Source organism: Notolabrus celidotus, chromosome 20 (assembly GCF_009762535.1).
Source record: "Notolabrus celidotus isolate fNotCel1 chromosome 20, fNotCel1.pri, whole genome shotgun sequence".
Taxonomy (NCBI): Eukaryota; Metazoa; Chordata; class Actinopteri; order Labriformes; family Labridae; genus Notolabrus; species Notolabrus celidotus.
In genome coordinates this window covers 26,778,407-26,799,460 of record NC_048291.1, presented here as the reverse complement: position 1 = coordinate 26,799,460, position 21,054 = coordinate 26,778,407, and the positions used below count along the sequence as shown (strand labels likewise).

Below are 21,054 nucleotides of genomic sequence, written 5' to 3'. Positions count from 1 at the left end.
ATTGTTGAGATAAGAACACCATTGTTATCGGCCTTGACCAATCAGAATCAAGTATTTCGCACAGCTGAGTCTTGACGTTGGCTTTAAGTGTACAGAAAGCCTTCAGCACAAGGCCAGCAGAAAGATGACAAGAGAGGAGATATGTGTCTTCTTTCTCTTCCCGCCCAATAACCCTTTCAGCTGCATCATAGTCAACTCCTAAACCTTGGAACGCTTCCTCTTTAAGAGGCGCTCAGCCTCAGCTGGAGTCACTCCAAACCTCTGCGCCCATATGTGGAAAGCTCCTTTTTGAAAGCTCAGTTTGAGTGTAACACAGCCACGTCACAGGCCTAGGAATAGCCTCTCCCCGTGGTTGTGTGTATTTGCAAAAATGGGGTCTGAAAATAGGCGTGACTCTGACCGAATAAACCCCGCATCCCTCAGGAGAAGACCCGGAGCCTCGCTGCGGTGGGCAGCTATAAATCTACCTCTACCCCCCCCCCCATCACTCCTCGCTTCTCTCCACCGCACTCCACTCTTGAGTGCCTCGCCGTCTCTCTGGGCAGTGTGGTAATGAAGTGCTTTATGGCTCCAGAGGACAGGAGGGGATGCAGGGGGCATCGGGTTAGCCCATAGCTCATTCCCACTCTTCCCACTCACAAAGCCCCTTCCCTCAAACACACACTCATGCACATCAACCAAACTCCCGGCACGAGGGTCCGAGGGGGTTCGGTGATGGCTTGATCCCAGCAGGAGATCTCAGATAACCCGTCTCTTAATGACCGCTCTATAAATTATTGTAGGCTGTCGAGTCAGGCTGAGCCGGCTTTGGTTACAGGCTTGAAATCAACACAAAAAAACAAAAACCAGAGAGTTTCACTTTTCATCCTCGGTCCTTTGAGACTGAAAGAAGGATCCAAGGCTGCACAAATAAGCCTGACTCATGCCCTTAAAGTGAGGAGGAGCATGTTTCCACCTTGTGAGTTAATTCTTCACATCATAATGCTGAAAAACGCACAAACCTTTGTCTTTTATTGTTCTAATATCAAACCTTGTTGTACTCTCTGCTGCCTCGCTTCATTTTATTAAATCTCTCAGCGACTTACAGCTGAGGAGCCTCATGTTGTAGAGGCCATGCAGGATAGAAAAGGCTGCTCTTATGCACTGGAAATGTTGATTTTCAAAGGTGACATATTACGCTCTTTTTCATCAACATATATTGGTCTAAGAGGTCCCCAAAACATGTCTTTAAAGTTTATTGCTCATAAAAACACTTTGAAATCAGATTTTGGTCTGCCTGTAAACCCCTCTTTTTCAGCCCTGCTCAGAACAGGCTGTTTTCTGTGTCTGTGCCTTTAAATGAGAATGAGCTCTCTGACCACGCCCCCTCAGGAAGTGGATGTGGCCTCGGCTGTCCAGCACGTTGATCTAATGTTTACATGTTGGCTGAATATACACGGCTGCTCACAGACCCGCGTTACTTCAACCCTCTGAATCTGATCCAGAATCTGATCCTGACGGAGAGGCGCCTGCAGCAGGACCTTTCTGAACCATTGGTCACAGATTTAGTGTTTCTTGTTGTTTTATTTGTCAGTATGTCGACGTGTGTCTTGGTACACAGCTACCAACATGTAGCTATGTGGCTATGCTAACTAGCGCTAGCACTTATCCATGATAAATAAAAATCATCCACTAGATCTTCAAATCTGCAGACGTGGGGAGTAAAACCGACCTCTGCCAGAAAGGCAGCAGGACCTTTTATGAAGGATTGGTCACAGATTTAGTGTTTCTTGTTGTTCTATTTGTCAGTATGTAGACGTGTGTCTTGGTACACAGCTACAGCTATGAACATGTAGCTATGTGGCTATGCTAATTAGCGCTAGCACTTATCCATGACAAATAAAAATCATCCACTAGATCTTCAAATCTGCAGACGTGGGGAGTCAAACCGACCTTTGTGTTTATTAAGACAGCCTACAACTAGCATGCCTCCCTCCTAAGCTCCTTGTTAGCACACATGTGTGCAGGTAATGAAAAACAGAGGAGGGGTTGAGTTGTATTTTATACAGTCTATGGGCTGAACAAGCTCCGAGCTCTGACTTCCTGTTACAGACCGGATGTTGTTGTGACGTATGAAAAACACTGAAAACTGAAACGGCTGGTTTCAGCACACATTTACAGAAAGGTGGCGAAATCAGAACAGGGGCAGAATGGATTCTTTTCATTTTCGGGGGGTTTGTAGACATGCCAGGGACACAAAAGTCGATTTTGCATGATATGTCACCTTTAATGTTTTTTAAAATCACACTCCTTGCTTGCACAATGTTATTTGTGATATTCATGCTGTGAAGGCGTCTGTCCATCTTGTAGTCTGAAACGTTTAAAGGCGTAGAATTTGTTGACCTCCTCCTGATGATTTATAATGATTATTGCAGTCTTGCATCCAGATCTCCATACTCTGTTTTGTGTCCATGTAAAACTGCTCGAGCAAGGTTTCATCTGAGCTCACACTCCCATCCCTCTAGTAATCCGGCCTGAGCCGCTCTGTGAACACAGGTGTTTCTCTTTGAGTGAAGTGTTTTGACCCACAGCACACCTGATCCTCACGTCTCCGTTTAACACCGGTCCCCCCTGACAAAGCGCCTCATGTCCACACGGATCTCCCCACGCCTCAGTCCTGCGCTCGCACCGACTCAGGAAGGTCTCAGAAATAAAAATGCCATTATAAAACATTTAGCAGCCTGCAGAGTTTACATGTCTTACAAGAAAAGGACCTTTTGGAGCGGTTAAGTCTCACATAAATCTTTCAGCATGCTAATTGAAGCGGTTCCCCCAATAGGCCACTCTCCACAGCTGCTATTACAAATCGCACAACTGCTGGGGATGGGACGGCCAGCTGCAAACCAAATCTTACACCCACTTGTTAAGACACACACATGGTGCTCTGCGGATTGCTGCTGCCGCTGCTAGTTTTTCTCAGACAGCTCCGCTGGGAGTGTGCGATGTAGTCGTATGTAAACACAAGTCATCTTTCAGTGAAATGTGCTCTGAGAGGCAGCACAAGTATGTTCTCCCCCTGCTCCCCTCCCTGCTCCTCTAATGGAAATGCAACTTATTTAGAGCGTAGTTAAGCAGGCAATCTGAAAAGGAACATATTGTTATTTCCAGCAGCAGCCTGGGGGAGCCGTTGGAGGCTGTGGGGTTACACCTACAGTATTTACCAGATCACATGTGGAAGCCAGTGCGCTAAAGTTAGCTGCCAATTATCTCCTCTCAAGCTTCACCAGATTCATCATTTCTCTGATCTGTTACGTTCATAATGAGAAGCTACAATGCTGCTACTGTAAGTCCTATACATGTAGAGAATTTAACTTATTGTTAAAATGTTATTCCTGCACTACTCAGGCTTTAACAACAATTTAAAAGACATTGGAAGGTGAAAATCTCAAGAGACGGGTGGCTGTTGGCCTGGCGGTCTAACCTCATGTCCCATGTACAGAGGCTATAGTCCTCATCACAGCAGTGCTGGTTCCATTCTCAGCCTTGACCATGTGCTGCATGTCTTCCATTACTCTCTGCTCCCCACATTTCCTGCCTCTGTTCAGCTGTTTCATCAAATAAAGGCAAAAATGCCCCAAAATAATCATTATAAAATATAAATAATAAAATAAAAGAAATGTAAAATTTAAATAGTAAAATAGAATACATATAAAATATTATATATATAAAATATAAAGATAAAATAAATACATATGGAATATTAAATATAGATAATAAGATATAAATAGTAAAATTTAATATATGTCAAATCTAAAAACTTGAATATAATATATGTAAAATATAAAATATTGATAATAAAATAATATAAAATATTAATAGTAAAATAAAATATATGTAAAATATAAATAATGACATAAAATATACATAGAATATATCATAATAAAATATAATATATGTCAAATATAAATAGTAAAATGTAATATATATGGCAAGTTTAAAAAATGAAATATAATATATGTGAAATATAAACAGTATAATAGAATATATGTAAAATATTAAAATATAATACATGTAAAATCTAAAATATAGATAATAAAAGATAACTTAAGAAAAGAAGAAAAAATTAATTTAACAACTCCAAGAAAACTAAATCCCCCAAAAGTCCAACTGAAAACACGAGAGGAAAGACAGCAATAGACCAATGAAGCAACAAAGAGAGGTGAAAACAGGGAAATTAAATAACACAGGGTAATCAAACACAGGTGTGACATCAAGACACAGGTGAAACAAATGAAGAGCAATCAAACTGGAGGGAAAAACACAGGAAGTAGAACTAGACTGGACACACTAGGAGGATACTACAAAATAAAACAGGAAACGTAAAACACACATGACGTGCAGTGAATCTTGGGTTTGTGGGGCTGTAAATAATGCACCCCATGCAGTCCAGATATATAGGATGCATTTAAAGGAGCCTTCTCGATGGGACAGACATGCTGCAGCACCTTGCTTCTCACTGTGTGATCAAAAGAATCCTAATCCTAATCTCCTGTGAAAAAGTGAGTGTTACTGACGTGAATCAGTTCATCAAGTTCAAAAGTGTGTAGGTCCGTTAAACTCTGGAGGGCCTTTTCATGGCTCAGCAATTACCGAGACCTAAACTTTGACTCTCAAACTTGATGTATTCCACCTCCTACTCCATCGTCCGCTCCCCGTCCTTCAAAACCTCTCTGTTCCCTGCCCTTCCTATATTTATCTCTCCGCCTCCTCCTTCCAATTACCTTGTCTCTCTCCCTGAGTTTCTGTCTTTATCTCTCCCTCTTTTACTCCCTCTCTCTCTCTCTCTCTCTCTCTCTCTCTCTCTCTCTCTCTCTCTCTCTCTCTCTCTCTCTCTCTCTCTCTCTCTCTCTCTCTCTCTCTCTCTCACATCATAATTGCTACAGAACCTGTTGATGAAAATCGATCAGGGTTTTTTCTGATTATTGGCTGAAGCTGAAACAGAGAGACACTTTTTTTTTTACTGTATCAACTAAAGATTGGTGGTTTTCCATGAAGAGGTTTCTGTGAACCTCTAAACATGTTTCCCCTTAGATCAAGTCTTTAAATATCAATCAATCTTTATTTATACAGCGCCAAATCCCAACAAACTTTATCCTCAGACTCTTTCCAAACAGAGCAGGTCTAGACCGTACTCTATGTTCTATTATTAATAAAGACCCAACATCAAGACCGGATCAGATCCAGTCCCATCTTACAGACAGGACTCGGTCTGATCTCATCTTAATCCACCATGAGCAGAGCACTTTGCAGCATTTAGCAAGTTACAGTGGCAAGGACAAACTTCCTTTAACAGGCAGAAACCTCCAGCAGGACCAGACTCATGTTAGACACACATCTGCTGAGACCTAGAGAGAGAGACAGAGATGATGGTGGGGAGACGGATAGTAGTAGTTGTAGCAGCTGGAGTCTGGGAAGTCCACAGCAGCAGAGATCCAGAGGAACCTACGAGACAAGGGAGCTCAGGGACTCCTCACATACAGATAGCTAAGTCGCCTGTTTGCAGTAGCTGGGGATCAACCAGCTTACCTTCCATTTGGTGGATGACCCACTCTACTTCTGAGCCACAGCAGCCCAACATATTAAAATCAGATGAAATGCTGAATCAGATGAGATCTAACAGCTGTAGTTACTGAGGCCACAGGTTCTTGTTGTCCCTGTTTGATGACCGGTCTGCACAGAGATTGTTTTTCAAAATGAAGATGAGTGTTTCCAAGAGAAATCAGTGGGTGCTTTGTGTCAGCCTGTGATATTAAGACAATCAAAACAACACATTTCACTCAGATACCTTTGAAAGCATCATGCTGAGCTGAGTCTCCAAACAGACGGCAGCAGGTAGACCCCCGAAAACTACGCAGGTGGTCGAGCAGACCGAGGACGCTTTGATGGCTCCTCTTCTCCAGGAGAAGCTCTCTAATGTCAGAGTGGTCATCAGCAAGGGGTCCCCCTTTCACGGAGTAATAACGGCGCCCATCAGGCCTCCATGCCAAAACCTCCTCAGCAACACCTGCCGCTATGGTAACCGACACCTGTTCACCTAATTAGAGGGACACTGGAGGGAGAGGAGATGAAGAGGTAAATGAAACGCTAATCTGGTCTAATCAAACGCCCAGGCATCTGCTTCCTGGCTGCACATCAGGTCGCAGTAATGGCTGCCTTATGCGCTCCTCCCTTGCTATGCGAACTTCAGTGACCTCATCATAGCTGAGGGTCCACCGAGAGGCGGCGAATATGAGGAGAGCGGACAGGAGGAAGTGGGAGGAAGAGGAGTGAGTGGTCAGACTGCGAGGTGTCAGACAAACGAACGAGCATCAAAAGATGAAGTTCTTGTGCAGAAGCTGGAGCAGCTCCAGGTCCAACCAGCTGTGACGCTCTAGTTTACAAGGTGCCACCTGCTGCTGGGGAGGGCTGCTGCTCGGGTCGACTGTAGGAGGAGGTGCCTCTGGTCGATGTGAGAGAGTAGACTGTATAGAGAAATGGACGAGGGGCGCTGGTGGGCTAGCGGTCTAAGCGCCCCACATAGAGAGGCTATAGTCCTCGTCACAGAGGTCGCAGAGGTCGCTGGTTCAACTCCTGGGCGGTCGACCATTCACTACATGTCTTCTCCCTCCCCACACTTCCTGTCTCTCTTCAGCTGTCCTGTCAATAAAGGCGAAAAAGCCCAAAAATATCACTTCAAAAGAAAAAGAAAGATGGACGACACAACAGCTCCCCAAAAGAGAAACCAAAACATCTAGATTCTGGGGTACTGGTTTAGCTCCAGAGAACTGTCCTCAAAGCAGGAGGTCCACGTTCTTATTTAGCCAAAAAGTAACCTTCATCCACTCCAGCATTACAGCCAATAAGCCCCGCCTCCTCCATATGAACAGATGGGAATGGGGAGGGCTGCTGCACAGGTCGACTGTAAGAGGAGGTGCCTCTGGTCAATGTGAAATGTGACTGTATAGTAAGATGGATGAGGGGCGCTGGTGGCCTAGAGGTCCAAGCGCCCCACGTAGAGAGGCTACAGTCCTCGTTGCAGAGGTTGCCGGTTCGACTCCAAGACGGTCGACCATTCACTACATGTCTTCCCCCTCTCTCTACTCCCCACATTTCCTGTCTCTCTTCAGCTGTCCTGTCTAAAGGTGAAAAAAAAAAGAAAGATGGACGACACAACAGCTCCCCTAAAGAGAATCCAAAACATCTAGATTTTGGGTGCCTGATTTAGCTCCATGTAGAGAGAATAGTCCTCAAAGCAGGAGGTCCACCTTCTTATTTAGCCCAAAAATAACCTTTATCAACTGCAGCATTGAAGCCAATAAGCCCCGCCTCCTCCATATGATCAGATGGGAATGGGGAGGGCTGCTGCACAGGTCGACTGTAGGAGGAGCCGCCTCTGGTCGATGTGAAAGCGTAGACTGTATAGAAAGATGGACGAGGGGCGCTGGTGGCCTAGAGGTCCAAGCGCCCCACATGTAGAGGCTGTAGTCCTCGTCGCAGAGGTTGCCGGTTCGACTCCAAGTCGGTCAACCATTCACTGCATGTCTTCCCCCTCTCTCTACTCCCTACATTTCCTGTCTCTCTTCAGCTGTCCTGTCAATAAAGATGGACGACACAACAGCTCCCCTAAAGAGAAACCAAAACATCTAGATTTTTTGGGTTGCTGGTTTAGCTCCAGAGAACTGTCCTCAAAGCAGGAGGTCCACCTTCTTATTTAGCCCAAAAATAACCTTCATCCACTGCAGCATTACAGCCAATAAGCCCCGCCTCCTCCATATGAACAGATGGGACATGGGTCAAACTTTAAAATGAAAATACTTCTCACCTGCGTTATTCTAAAACATGGTTTCTGTCACTAAAGGTAGCTCTTATCATGCTGATTCATTCTAAATGTCCTTTTTCTGAGAAGCTTAGTCTCAATAAGTTGATGAGTCGCCATGATTGACAGCACGATTGACCAATGCAGCTCCTGCAGCATTGCAGAGGAGGAAAATGTGTGTTTTATTTAGTGTAAGAAGCCAAAATTTGTGGCTTCACCAGCTCATCTCTACTGCCCAGATTCCTGCTCCCAACACATCACAAGCTCTCCGGTCGCTGGGTATTCTAGCTTCATTTTAGCACAACATCAGGAGGTAGAAGCTGATCTTCTATGTCTTTACACAGTCAGTGTGTGAGCACCATGAGCAGGCTGCTCCGACTCCATCAGCACAGACAATTAAAGAAACGAGGAAGTGTTTTGTGAGTTAATAGAAGGTTTTGTTCTCAGAGCAGCTGTGTGTCTTCTTGTATGAACTCTCCTGAACTCTCTCTCTGTTTCTCCCAACAGGAACCTTAAAAGGAATGTGTAAACAGATAGACCACTTTCCCGAGGAAACAGATTATGAAGCGGACCCATCTGAGTACTTCTTACGTGAGTATCTTGTCTCTTTTTCTCTCTTCTCTTTTTTGCTCATTAGCTTGATGGAGGAATCACACCAGGTTGCTCTCCTTCGTGTTCGTTCATGCTTACTCTGAATATTTTTCATATCCGTCCCACTTTGTTGCACCGTCTCAGACTGGAGCGCGGTGCCAGTATCTGATCTTGGCCCGTGTGTCGCTGCTGTCTCTGCCTGCTTTTAACACGAGGCCGGCCAGGCTGAGCCGTGCCAAGCAGCTCGTCTGTTTTTACTGCTCGGCTGTGTGTAACATAACGTGCAGTGTTACAGTCGGCTGTGTACCCTGTAAACACAGCCCATTGATTTCTGCTCTCTTTCCCTTTGTGCAAGCAAGACAGAGATGCTTGTCGAACTCATTTGCCTGCTAATCCTAAAAATCACAACAATGACTCAGAGCTCATGATGTACTGTTAGTACCTTTAGCTCAATACTGGCTTCTTATTGGCTTCTTATTGCGTATTTAAGACGTTTATTGTGTGAATTAAAGTCTTGTGAGTGTATCCCTTCAGCAGCTCAAAGTTTACATTAGAATGAATGAAAGTCAATGTGTTTGTGCTGCTAGTTTAGCCTTCTGCTACAGTGACATCAACCTCTACTGAAGACGTTTGCTCTAAAACATATGACAGAGTATTTGACTCATGTTAAAATGAGATGGGGAAAATAATCTCATACATTTAGGAGAATAAAGTCGTATATTTTCAGGATAAAATCCTAATATTATGAGATAACGTTTTTAATGCACAAGAAAATGTATGAGGATGAAGTCATGATACTACAAGAAGCACATTTATGGGAATAAGTCACACATTTACAATAATTAAGTCATATTATTACAAGGTATAAGTCGTACATTTAAAATATAATTCATATAAGAATACATTTTTACATTTAAAAGAATAACAGATTAACCAAAATCTGTTATTATGAATTCTTTCTAGTGAGAGTAAAACTTTATCAATGTAAAGTTCCAAATTGTTCATTTGAATAGAATAGAATGGAGTCAAAGGAATAGAATGTAATAGAATTTTTTTTTTAAAAGAATAGAATGGAATGGACTAGAATGGAAGGAGTAGAGGAATAGAAGGAATAGAAGGAATAGAATGGAAGGGAATGGAATGGAAGGAATGGAAGGAATAGAATGGAAGGAATGGAATGGAATGGAAGGAATAGAATTGAATAGAATGGAATGGAATGGAATGGAAGGAATAGAATGGAATGGAAGGAATAGAATGTAATAGAATTTAAAAAAAAAAGAATAGAATGGAATGGACTAGAATGGAAGGAATAGAGGAATAGAAGGAATAGAAGGAAAAGAATGGAATGGAATGGAATCAAAGGAATAGAAGGAATAGAATGGAATGGAATGGAATGGAAGGAATGGAATGGAATGGAATGGAATGGAATCAAAGGAATAGAAGGAATAGAATGGAATGGAATGGAATGGAATGGAAGGAATGGAAGGAATAGAAGGAAAAGAATGGAATGGAATGGAATGGAATCAAAGGAATAGAAGGAATAGAATGGAATGGAATGGAATGGAATGGAATGGAAGGAATGGAAGGAATAGAAGGAATAGAATGAAATGGAATGGAATGGAATCAATGGAATCAAAGGAATTAAAGGAATAGAAGGAATAGAAGGAATGGAATGGAAAGCCATTGTTGTGAAACCATGACAGGCAGTTTAGCCGCTCTTCACATTAGCAGCACAGTAAAGAAGTCCCACATTTAAAAAACCCAATAAACATAACAATGAGTTAATTATTTTCAGTTTGTCACTTTTATCTTTTAAATTTACTATCTTTTTCTCATGAATGTACGACTTAATTCCGTACAGCTGTATTCTTGTATACTTCCAATTTACATCTCGTTAATCTGTGAGTTTATTTTCTGGAAATGTTCAACTTTATTTTTCTAAATTCAGTTTTTTTCTTTTAAATGTACAAATTTAGCTTCTTTGGACTTTATTCCTGTAAAATTACCGCTTTCTCCTTGTAATTATTCTGCTTTATTTTGAAAATCTCAATTTGACATCCTTAATGAGGCCCTAATCCTAGATTAAGCATGAATAGTCCACTTAACACAACTTCAAGATGACTTCTATGTTCCTTCTTCTTCACATTAAAACATAAAATCTAACTTTTGCAACCTTGCATTAACACACAATTTCAAAATAAAATCACTGAAACGTTTCTTTGCTGCCTCGGTCCAATCAGGAGGATTATTACTTAAATATTTTAATCTGAAAGTCTTCTTGATGTGAAGTTATCAGTCTACACAACATTACTGCGTCCGCTTCAGGAACCCATGAGCAGATCATATCATGGGTTATGTTAGGTTTCCCTCTGTGTGCTCATTGGTTGTCAAACTGTGTGTTTCATTATGGTCAATAACAGGCCGGGATATAGATTTTTACTGTGTTACAAGTAGTGTAAAGATTATAATTAGAAGTTCAGTCATTACATTGCAGCTCTTGATTCCAGGGGCGCTCCATTGATTGTGGGATTGGCTTGTTAGCTGTCTTGTGAAGAGTCTGACGCTGGGTTCATTTGAGTTTGTGTGTGTTCAGTGGAGAGACGGAGGAGTATTCTATAACTCTTGTATCCTGTATGTCTTGTGTGTTCTTAGCTGGCTGGCTAACAAACAGACATCAGATGAACTGGACTCTGGTTTGCTTTATAGAAATAGTGCACCATTGTTTTGTGATGATGCTTTATAAAAAGGATATTTAACTCCTAACACAGCCGAGGGATCTTTTTTTTTTAAGCCATGTGCTTCCATATTTTTGTCTTGACCAAACAAGAGTCCCTCGTCCCCGTCACACCCTCCCCCTCATGCTGCTACAGCCCGCAGTAGCTGAAAACTAGAAGTCACAAAGTCTGCATCTCCCCGTCTCCATCAGCGGGGACAGTAATTGAGGCCTCTCAGAGAGCCGAGCAGTGCGTGCCAGTGCTGGAGATTAAGCCCCGCCAATTAGGCTGTGTTTGACTTAGCGCTCTGAGCGGTTGTTCCCATCCATATGTGCCAGAGAGGACGGTTGTGATAACAGCTCTGATAATGATTCTAACAATGCCCAGGCCTTGGTCAAGTCGGATCAGTCTTCTGAGGAGGGGTCTCTCTGGCTGCAGGATGACAGGGTCGCGGGTTGGAAGCCGGGTTCTGGCTCTCAGGCCGCAGACGCTCATCTCTGCGCGTGCATGCGTGTGTGCGTGCATTTCGGCGTGTGTGTTAACCTCTTCCCAGGCTGTGATTGGAGGAGAAGGCCACAGTGCTCCCAGTGGCTTGCCAATTAGGACACTCACATCCATAAATATTTCAGCCTCCTTCTTATATAGGTCAGGCCTCTCTCGATTGCTGTCTCTCACACTGCGCCTCTCTTCACCCTCGTAATATTTCATGTCAGGAGTGTTTCAGCACCTATTTGTCGTCTCTGATGTGGATTCAGAGGATAAGCTGCTTCCTGGGTGCACGGAGAGGTCATGCAGAGGACACGGCAACTTAGTGCATATCTCTGTATTCAACCTCCATGACGCATTTTCACGTCTGTCCGTTTGGATTCTGCGGACACACACCTGGTATTTCCATAATGAGGAGTTTCACGGCGCCTCTGGGTGGCCGAAGACACAGAAAAGCTGCCTCTGCTCTCACATGCAGGAGAGGGAGAGAGTTATGCAATAACATGATGTCACTTCAGGTGAAGGCCCGGGCGGAAGTGACATCATCGAAGGGGCTCTCCGGTCCAAAGTCGAGGGGACACACCGGTGATGTCATCAAACAGCGTAGCGAGGAGGAGCGAGATATTTGGTGCTGCGGTTGCCGAGCAGAAAACACACAAATCTGACTCTATTCTGCTAAACATGCACCCCCGCTTCAAACACACACACACACACACACACACTGATCTGCTGTCCTTATGCTGACATCCACACACACACACACACATAGAAAAACATCACATATCAGTTGCTTCTGTGTGTGTGTGTCTTTTCCGTGAGTCCTCAGCTCTCCCAGTAGCAAGGCAGTTTGCTTATCCACACGGGGTTATATAAGCCAGCTGAGGCACACTAAAGCGCCAGTGGGTTTTTAGATCATGCCGTGTCGGAGCTCCCATCATCCACTGCTCTACTGGGCGCTAAGCAGCTGAGGGAGAAGAAAGAGGGGAAGAAAACGCCCAGTTATGCAAGCGACTAATGCAAAACTGAAAGACATCAATTCAGTGTAATAAAGAGAGGACGCTGATGTGAGGGGAGGAGGGATGTGTGTGCGTCTGACTGCTGAAGGAAATTAACTGTTGGTCACAGGGGGGCGTTTCTGGTCTCTGGAAATCACTTGGAGGTGTGTTTTGTTTTCTTTTGTGAGCCGGTGTTTTGATTTATCCAAAGTACATCAAACTGTCACAATTATCAGTCATGAGGACACTTTTTTGATACCTGTTACTTGTTCCATCAGCCTTTCAGGACTTTGAGTGATTCCTTCAGGAAACTGTGGTGGTCAGTTTTGTCTGTATTTTATCAGGTCATTATAAATGTGGAGGTTAGTTTGCCTCCACATTTAGGAGTGATGCCTTTATGGTCCATGTGAATAAATCAGGGTGTTTGATTCTGAAGGTAGCGCAAGTTTTGCAGGTAAAAGATGTCATGTTGGTTTGTTGAGTGCGACTACCATTAGCAGAGCTAGCACCACTCCTCCTCACAGGTTGACGAACAACCATAGACTGTATAAAATATCCGTGACGTCACCCATCTGTTCCTGAGAGCTGTTTTGAAGCCAATCGGCGGCGACAGACATATTGGTAATGCTGAACTCAACCAAAAGAGTGTGAGGTAGGGGTGCTGGTGGCCTAGCGGTCTAGGCGCCCCACATACAGAGGCTGTAGTCCTTGTCGCAGAGGTCGCCGGTTGGACTCCTGACCACGACCATGTCCTGCATGTCTTCCCCACTCTCTCCTCCCCACATTTCCTGTCTCTCTTCAGCTGTCCTATAAAATAAAGGCAAAAAATATAACTTTAAAAAAAACGAGTGTGACGTAACGAGGCAGGGTTTGAGCCTCCTAGCCAACAGGTATGTGTTCCCGCCTGTCAATCAAGTCAGTCATGTCCTTATTTGGGCAAAACTCGTAATTTTAATATCTTCTGAACCGTCACGTTAGGAAAAAATTCACCCCTCGTACAGTGTGTGCCGATAGGGAGATTAGTAACGTAGACCCAAACAGTTTTTTGGACCAGGCTGTAAACATGTTTATTAATGCTGCAAAGATCGTCTTCTTTGAATGGGCGTGTATGTGGTTTCCTGTGTTTCTGCTGCCAGCCTCAAGTGGACGCTTGATGAACTGCAGTTTTTAGCACTTTAGCATGGGCTTCATATTTTAAGACTGGATGTTGCTGCTTGGAATAACCACTAAGGTTGCAAAAGATCAAAACAAAAATAAAGAAGGTGAACACAAAGAGGTTTCTTTAACTAAACAACAGGACGACAGGAAACCAAAGTATCAGGGAGATCCAAGAATACTCAACGTCTCAACTAGAGATGCCTTAGAAGAGAAGAAAAGAGACAGAGATAAAAACACACCCAATTTAAACTAAACTATTTTCATGTAGAGAGAAGAAGTAGATGGAAAATTGCCAGAAAGATTTGGTTGTGCTTAAATAAACAACACAGAGAACACAGAGGAGATCCTCTCACTACCTCTGAAGGTGAGCTAATGAGTCAACACAGAGTCTAAGAGGAGACACACCTGCTCCCAATCAGGGGCAATCAGGCTCACACACCTGACTCTGCCCTGTGATGACTCCTTCACTAAACCCAAAGAGTGCTCCTTAAATTCTCCTGTAGAGTTTAAGACAGATTGAATCTGGAGACTCCAGGAAGAACTATCATTGTAACACTCCTATCCTGCCCATATAAGGAGAGCAGGGAGTTCAACCAGGAGTGGAAATCATCACTTATTACTTTGAGTCGGGGGAGTGAAGCTGAGATTGAGCTGATCTGACAGCCAGAGGCAGAGATTAATAACTGAATATGTGAAATGACCCATGCATAAGTGATGGTCGGTGTATGTGCAGTCACTTCCTGACTGCTGCTTCAAAACGGAAGGAAAGGACACTTTTTTTACAGCTCAGAAGGTCGGTGCATTGAAGTTTGATTGCTTTTTGTTGTATTAGTGGAGGTTTTGAAGAAAAGGGATTGAATCATCTGCGTAGAGAGCGATCGTATAAAGTGTGTGCAGCTGCTTCTAACGTTGTGTACAAACCAGACGTGATTGAAATTATTTTCTCCCTTTATTTGAACGTATTTGAACGCTGGTGTGTTTTGTGTTGACCTGCTTAATTCTCAAATTGCGTGCACGTGAGTTCCCAAAGATGCATGGTCAGTTAAGTGACAAAGGTTTTCACTCACTTTCCTCCAAGCGAGGTCATTTGCTGCATAAATAAATCATTCCAAATCAATACAGCCATCTTTAAATCAATGCTTAGTGTCAACATGTTTGTATCTTTAGGATAATGTATCGTGAAAGGGTGGTTATGCAGAATTGAATCCCTTCAGGGTGGAGAATAACCTGCCACTCTGCGCTTTTAGGATTCTATCTTTCCAATCCCCACCAGCTCATTATACATCATTCTCGATGCTTTCTATTCCTGAGCAGCTTCCAGAGCTTTTTGCAAAATTAAACGACATTAATCAATAAAAAGAAACGATCCGTGTGCATTTAATTCCTGATCGTCCTGCGTGAATGAACCGCACACTCATACACGGCCAGATTAAGTATGTAGAATTGAATTAGGCCACATCATTGGGCTCCCATGATTCATTTACAATGCCCTGAAGGCAAGAACATTCAGCATGTGAACGAGTCAAAAGTCAATGAACAGAGAAAAAAGAAAAAACTGCAGAAAAAGGTGAAACGCAGGAAGAAGTCACGACGCCATTTTTACCCCTTCAATTAACTTCCTCCTGAACCCCCTTCACCACCACCCCGAGCCGGCTGTAATCTCTGCCTCCAGTGTTTGCATGTGTTAATCTGAGACATTGACATTGATGACAGAAGGGCAGGGCCTGTTACAGCCTGTGCCGCCCCTGGGGCTTCACTGCAGACTGGACGATGGCCTGATCTGGCTTTGTTGTTGCCAAATAAAATCAATGGGTCTGGGGCATGACACGCAGAGCAGGGGGCGGCTGCAAAGCGGGCCTGTCGACCAGCGTGAAGTACCGTACCACTTTGTGTGTAGAGTGTGTGTGTGTGTAGAGGAGGGGGCTCTGCACACACACCAGGGGGGTTATAGTGATCTGAGGATGAGCTGAAAACACGTTAATAGGAGGTGAAGAAGTTAACATCCCTGCGTTTGCTTTAGCGGGCGTGCTAATCGGTCACTGTGACATTCAGAGCGCCGTACTTTTCCAAGACGTCTCCGCCACAACAAATAAGAAAGCCATTGACTGAAACATAAACCACACAACGAGCAGACATGGACCAATAAATTAGAAGCCAATCATTTTCGTCCGGGATGACCGTGTGAGTGCTAGCCCTCTAACTTTATATCTTATTAACAGGGAATATAGAGACAGCACAGCTTGTAAAACACAGAGGTGAGAGAGTGTGTCCTCATATTAAAGCCAGATTAGAATACACAGGACGAGCCACGGTGCTGGGCTGTCACTGGGGCACCATCCTTTCACACACACACTCATCCATCAGTCTGAAAGCCTCCACCACAGAGAGAGAGAGAGACAGCAGATTACCTACGTGTGTCCTTTTATTTCAAAGCTGAACAGAGTCGTGTTTGTCCATGCCTTCGCTTTCTTCTGCAGAATAAGAACAGCTGCTGGTGTCACAAGCTCATCCACATGCAGTCAAAGCAGAATGACCTCCAGCTGCTACAACACAGGAAGAAAACACAACTTGTGGCTCAGTAGTTGTGTGAGATACATCGTGGAAATGTGCTTTGAGTGCAGATCTGGAGGTCACAGACTGACACACACCGACATCACAGGAGAGACGACAGAAGCGTTGGTCTTCCTGCAGTTAAAGATGGAGCAGGTTGTTTGATGACGGATATATGAAGCTGATATCATGTTGTTGTTGTTTTGCATTTGATAAATTACAACAATTCTAGTACACACACACTGCTGCTCTGTCCTTCAGGCCCTGTACATTCACACACACTGCTCTCCGCTCTTCCACCTGTGTCACAGTGCTGACGAGTGATGTTGGCCATGCTAAGCTGCACTGCGGCGCTGTCACACCGAAGGTCCGGCCTGATCTGTGGGGACGTTGTCGGCGTCGTCAGCGGTGGAGTGGAGGGCGATTACAGTAATTGAAATGTGTTCTGTGGAGGGAACTTTAATTGTCTTAGCGCGGCTGTCGTGATTGGTTTCACTGTGAGGAGCTCTTTACTGCGTTCACTGACCCCTGAGTGTGTGTGAGACGTTCGTATGACGGAGCGGGATTCACAGAGAGGTGAACTCTGATCACGGCTGCGTGGACGCTCAGGGACCAATCATGGAGTGCATTTATGTGTTTATGTTCACATGATGTATCCTTTACTCCTCCTTTACATTTCTACCTGAAGCGTCCTTCTGAAATCTACCAAACGACCCCTAATAGACATCGTTTTAATCAGCTGTATGTGTCCTTTTTATGGTGTCCTGTCCTTGTGTCCATGCTGGAGTACCTATGTTCAATTCATTAATTGCTTGCTCCTCCATCAGTCTGTCTCACCAACTCTTGTACGTGAAATCTCTCTGGAGGTACTTTTTAAGGTTTGGCACAAACATTAGTTGGACTCAGCAATGACCTGATTAGATTATGGTAGTAAAAGGGAAAGGTCGACCTTTTTGTGACATTACATTGTCTTTAAAAAGAAACACTTCTGGGCATTATTCCCACTCCATCCCCATGAGCCTGATGATTCAGGAATGCTAGAGGAAATTGAAATGCATCTGGTGTATTTGTATTTTTATCCACATCATTAAGGTGTCAAATGTTGGCTCTACCCTCTGATTATCGGTTTGTCCTTTTGCAAGAAGATGAATTTGGTTTGATTTGGTTATATATACTCACCATTAGTGTTTGTGACATCCCACTTTGACACTCACAAGCTTTTGTGGTGCAAAAATATCCTATAAGGGCTGGACTTGGAGTCATCCCAGTATCTCACGGTCAACAGCGAGCGGCAACCTCCTGTGTTGAAAAATGAAACCAACATTGAAAGGTTTAAAAGCTGCAGTTCTTTGAGTGTCCACTTGAGGCGTGCTCCAAAAACCAAGGAAACCCCATTAGAGACTATATCAAAATGATTAGAGTGTCAATTTTTACTGCAGAATCACAGCCTGTTACAACCAATGGGTTTGGTGTCCATACCTCCTTTATTTGTTTGTGACAACTTTGAGTCATGCAAGAGTTGAGCCATGTTATGCATAATTAAGGGTGTGGTTGATTTGACTTACAGGTGGGCGAGTTGTAGCTACTTGCTAGGCATCAAGACTAAATGATCGCCCCCCTCGTAATGTACTCACATTATCATAAGTTGAAATTTTCTGGAAGTATCGGGTCCACGGCTCGTGACAGGTCTGATGACGTTCACAGAAATGGTGGAGCCCAAGGACTCCAGTTTCATACAAATACATTATGTTATTGGGGCAGCGCTGGCCAAGCGGTCTAAGCGCGCCCCTTATATAGAGTCTACAGCTCTCATTGCAGGGGTCGCGGGATTGAGTCCAGCCTTGACTATTTACTGGATGTCCTCCCCATAGACTGTATAAAATATGGACGTAGTATCCGTGACGTCACCCATCTGTTCCTGAGAGCTGTTTTGAAGCAAATCGACGGCAGCAGCCATATTGGTAATGCAGAACTCAACTAGGCAGAGTGTGACGTAGTGTGAGTCTCTTAGCCAATGGCTGTGTGTTCCCGACCGGGAGTCACGTCAGTCATGTCCTTATTTGGGCAAAACTCATAATCTTAATATCTTCTGAACCGTCACGTTAGAAAAAAATTCACCCCCCGTACAGTGTGTGTCATTAGAGAGATTAGCTTTGTAGGGCCAAGCCGTTTTTTGAACCAGGCTGTAAACATGTTTATTAATGCTGCAAAGATCGTCTTTTTCCCATTCATATCTATGTGGTTTCCGGTGTTTCTGCAGCCAGCCTCAAGAGGATTCTCGATGTATTGCAGTTTATATCACTTCCGCATTGGCTTCATCGTTTGAGACCGGAGTTTGCCGCTTGGTCCTCCCCCACTCTCTACTTCCCACATTTCCTGTCTCTCTTTGGCAAAAATGCCAAAAGATGTAACTTTTTTAAAACTACATTACGTTATTATGTAACTAATAAGGTCTGTAGTTAGAGGAGGGAAGTTTGCTAACATTAGCGGGAGTGCAGCTTGTACAACGTGGTTTGATTACATATATGTCGCCACATATGGGACCAAGAGGAGCCAGATGACAGGTGCTTATCTAGATTGTTGACTTTGTTCCCTTTGATTTGTTCCTTCGCACAGCTTTTCAGCACATATGAAAAATAAAGCAATATTAGCATTTCCACTTGTAAAGAGAGGAGGACGACTAAACCTCTGGCCTAGCGATGGTGTTACCACTTAAACACCAAGCCACTCATTCATACAACTTCACGACTTTACAAGTGAAGGAAGCATTTGACCCAAACTACCTCTTCACCAGTTTCTAGGTTAACGGAAAGCGAGGTTGAGTCAGCGTTCCCGATAGTGCAACCTCCATCTTTGGGCTTTATGAGCGTAGATTGTATAAAACATGATTGACACGCTTTGTGAAATCTCATTCAATGAAACAGAGAAAGGAAACAAACATTCATAAAGTATAAAGAAAAACTTCACGACAATTCAAGAAAAGTCAACAGAAATGATTGCAGATCCAAACAATGGAGCCAAGTAAAGAAATTAATGAGTTCCCAGAAGTGTCTATAATGTCAAATCTGAGTATCTCAGCCTCCACTCTTGTTGTAGTTAATAGATGCAGTTGAGTAACACTTGCATTTATTTTCTTATCAATTCAAGTCGAATTGCATTCTGCCGGGAGCCGCCGGGTTGTCAAGACACATAAGCTTACAGACGCGAGCTGAATGCTGCGTAAGCATTCTGGCACATTTTGAATTTAGCCACCACAAGCTCATTTCCTTTGTTTATGCCAATAGTTTCACACTGTGTATTTTAACCAGCTTGTTCAACACTCCCACTGTGTGCTCTCAGAGAGATTTGATTGAAAAGCGGGGAGGCCGGGAGGGGCGGGAGTTGAGGTTGACGGGGCAACAAGCCGAGGACGATGCAAGGACTCGGTATCGAGGAAGAAGAGGTTGAGGATGAGGGAGGAGGAGGAGGTGTGGAGGGATTAATAAGCGTTTGTTGTATTAAATCAATGTGCCCAGGAGCTGAGGCACCTGATTAGCATGACCCTGTCCTGCACATCAGCACATTCTGGGCTGGGGGAGGCTGATTAAGAGCCAATGCTAATTTCCTCTCAACCCTGTCAATAAGAGAGGGAGAAAAGAAGTGAGATAGACAGGGAGAGAGGAGTGGAAAGCAAGGGAGAGAGGGAGAGAGGGGAAAGTGAGGAACACAGGAAGAGAGTGAGAGCATGTATGGAATAAGTGAAAGAGAGAAAGGGAAAGTAGGGACTACAAGGATAGAGGAAAGGACGGAAAGGGAGAGAGGGATAGAAAAAGAGAAAAGTGAGAAAGAGAAAGTAGAGAATACAGAGAGAGAGGAGCGGAAAGCAAGGGAGATAGGGAGAGAAGGAGAGAGGGGGAAGTGAGGAACACAGGAAGAGAGTGAGAGCATGTATGGAATAAGGAAGAGTGAAGATATAGAAAGAAATGGAAAAAAAAGTAGGGAAAACAAGGGAGAGAGAGAATTGAAACAGTGAGGAATACGGGAAGAGAAATGGAAAGTAAGGAGTAAAGGGAGAGATAACTGAAAAGTGGGGATGACAGGGAGAGAAGGAAATGGAAAGAAATGAATAGAGATATAAATGGAAAGTAGGGAATATAGGGGGAGAGAGAGAAATGGAAAAGTAAGGAATATAAGAAAAGAGAGAAAGGGAGAAGTGAGGGATGCAGGAAGAGAAATGGGAAGTAAAGGAGATGGAGAGAGAGAGAATTGGAAGGTAAGGGATACATGGAGAGGAAGGAAAGGAAAGGAAAGGTAGGGCACACAAAGAAAAGAGAGAAATGAAAAGTAAGGAATACAGGGAGAGAGAGAAATGGAAAGTCAAGGAGACTGAGAGAGAGACCATGAGTAAGGAAGACAGGGAGAGAGAAAAGAAAGAAAGAGAGGGAAGGATAGTTCATGAATGCAGGGAGAAAGAGAAAAAGAAAGTTATATATTATTGGTGCAGGGATATGCCTTTGAGATGGTTTGCATGCCTGTAACGTGAACTCTACCTGTTCGCTCTTCTTGTTTGATGAAAGCATTTCATGGATATCACCATTTCAGTTTCGACCTGTCAGATGGATATAACTGTATCCAATCATAGACGGACCTGCAGAGCACTGATTCATCATGAAGGACATAATAAACAAATACCTGAGGGTGGATAATTCAGTAATCTGGACTCTTAATTCAACACACCTTATCACCT

The 21,054-nt window shown here is 43.7% G+C and overlaps 1 protein-coding gene across 1 annotated transcript in view; it reads left to right on the top strand.

Moving 5' to 3' along the window:
• Positions 1-21,054, top strand: part of cacng2a (calcium channel, voltage-dependent, gamma subunit 2a) — a 91,575-nt gene that overhangs the window by 52,672 nt on the left and 17,849 nt on the right. Inside the window, exon 2 of the mRNA XM_034711696.1 lies at positions 8,342-8,425. Coding sequence (XP_034567587.1) covers positions 8,342-8,425 — 84 coding nt within the window. The remainder of the gene's footprint in view (positions 1-8,341; positions 8,426-21,054) is intronic.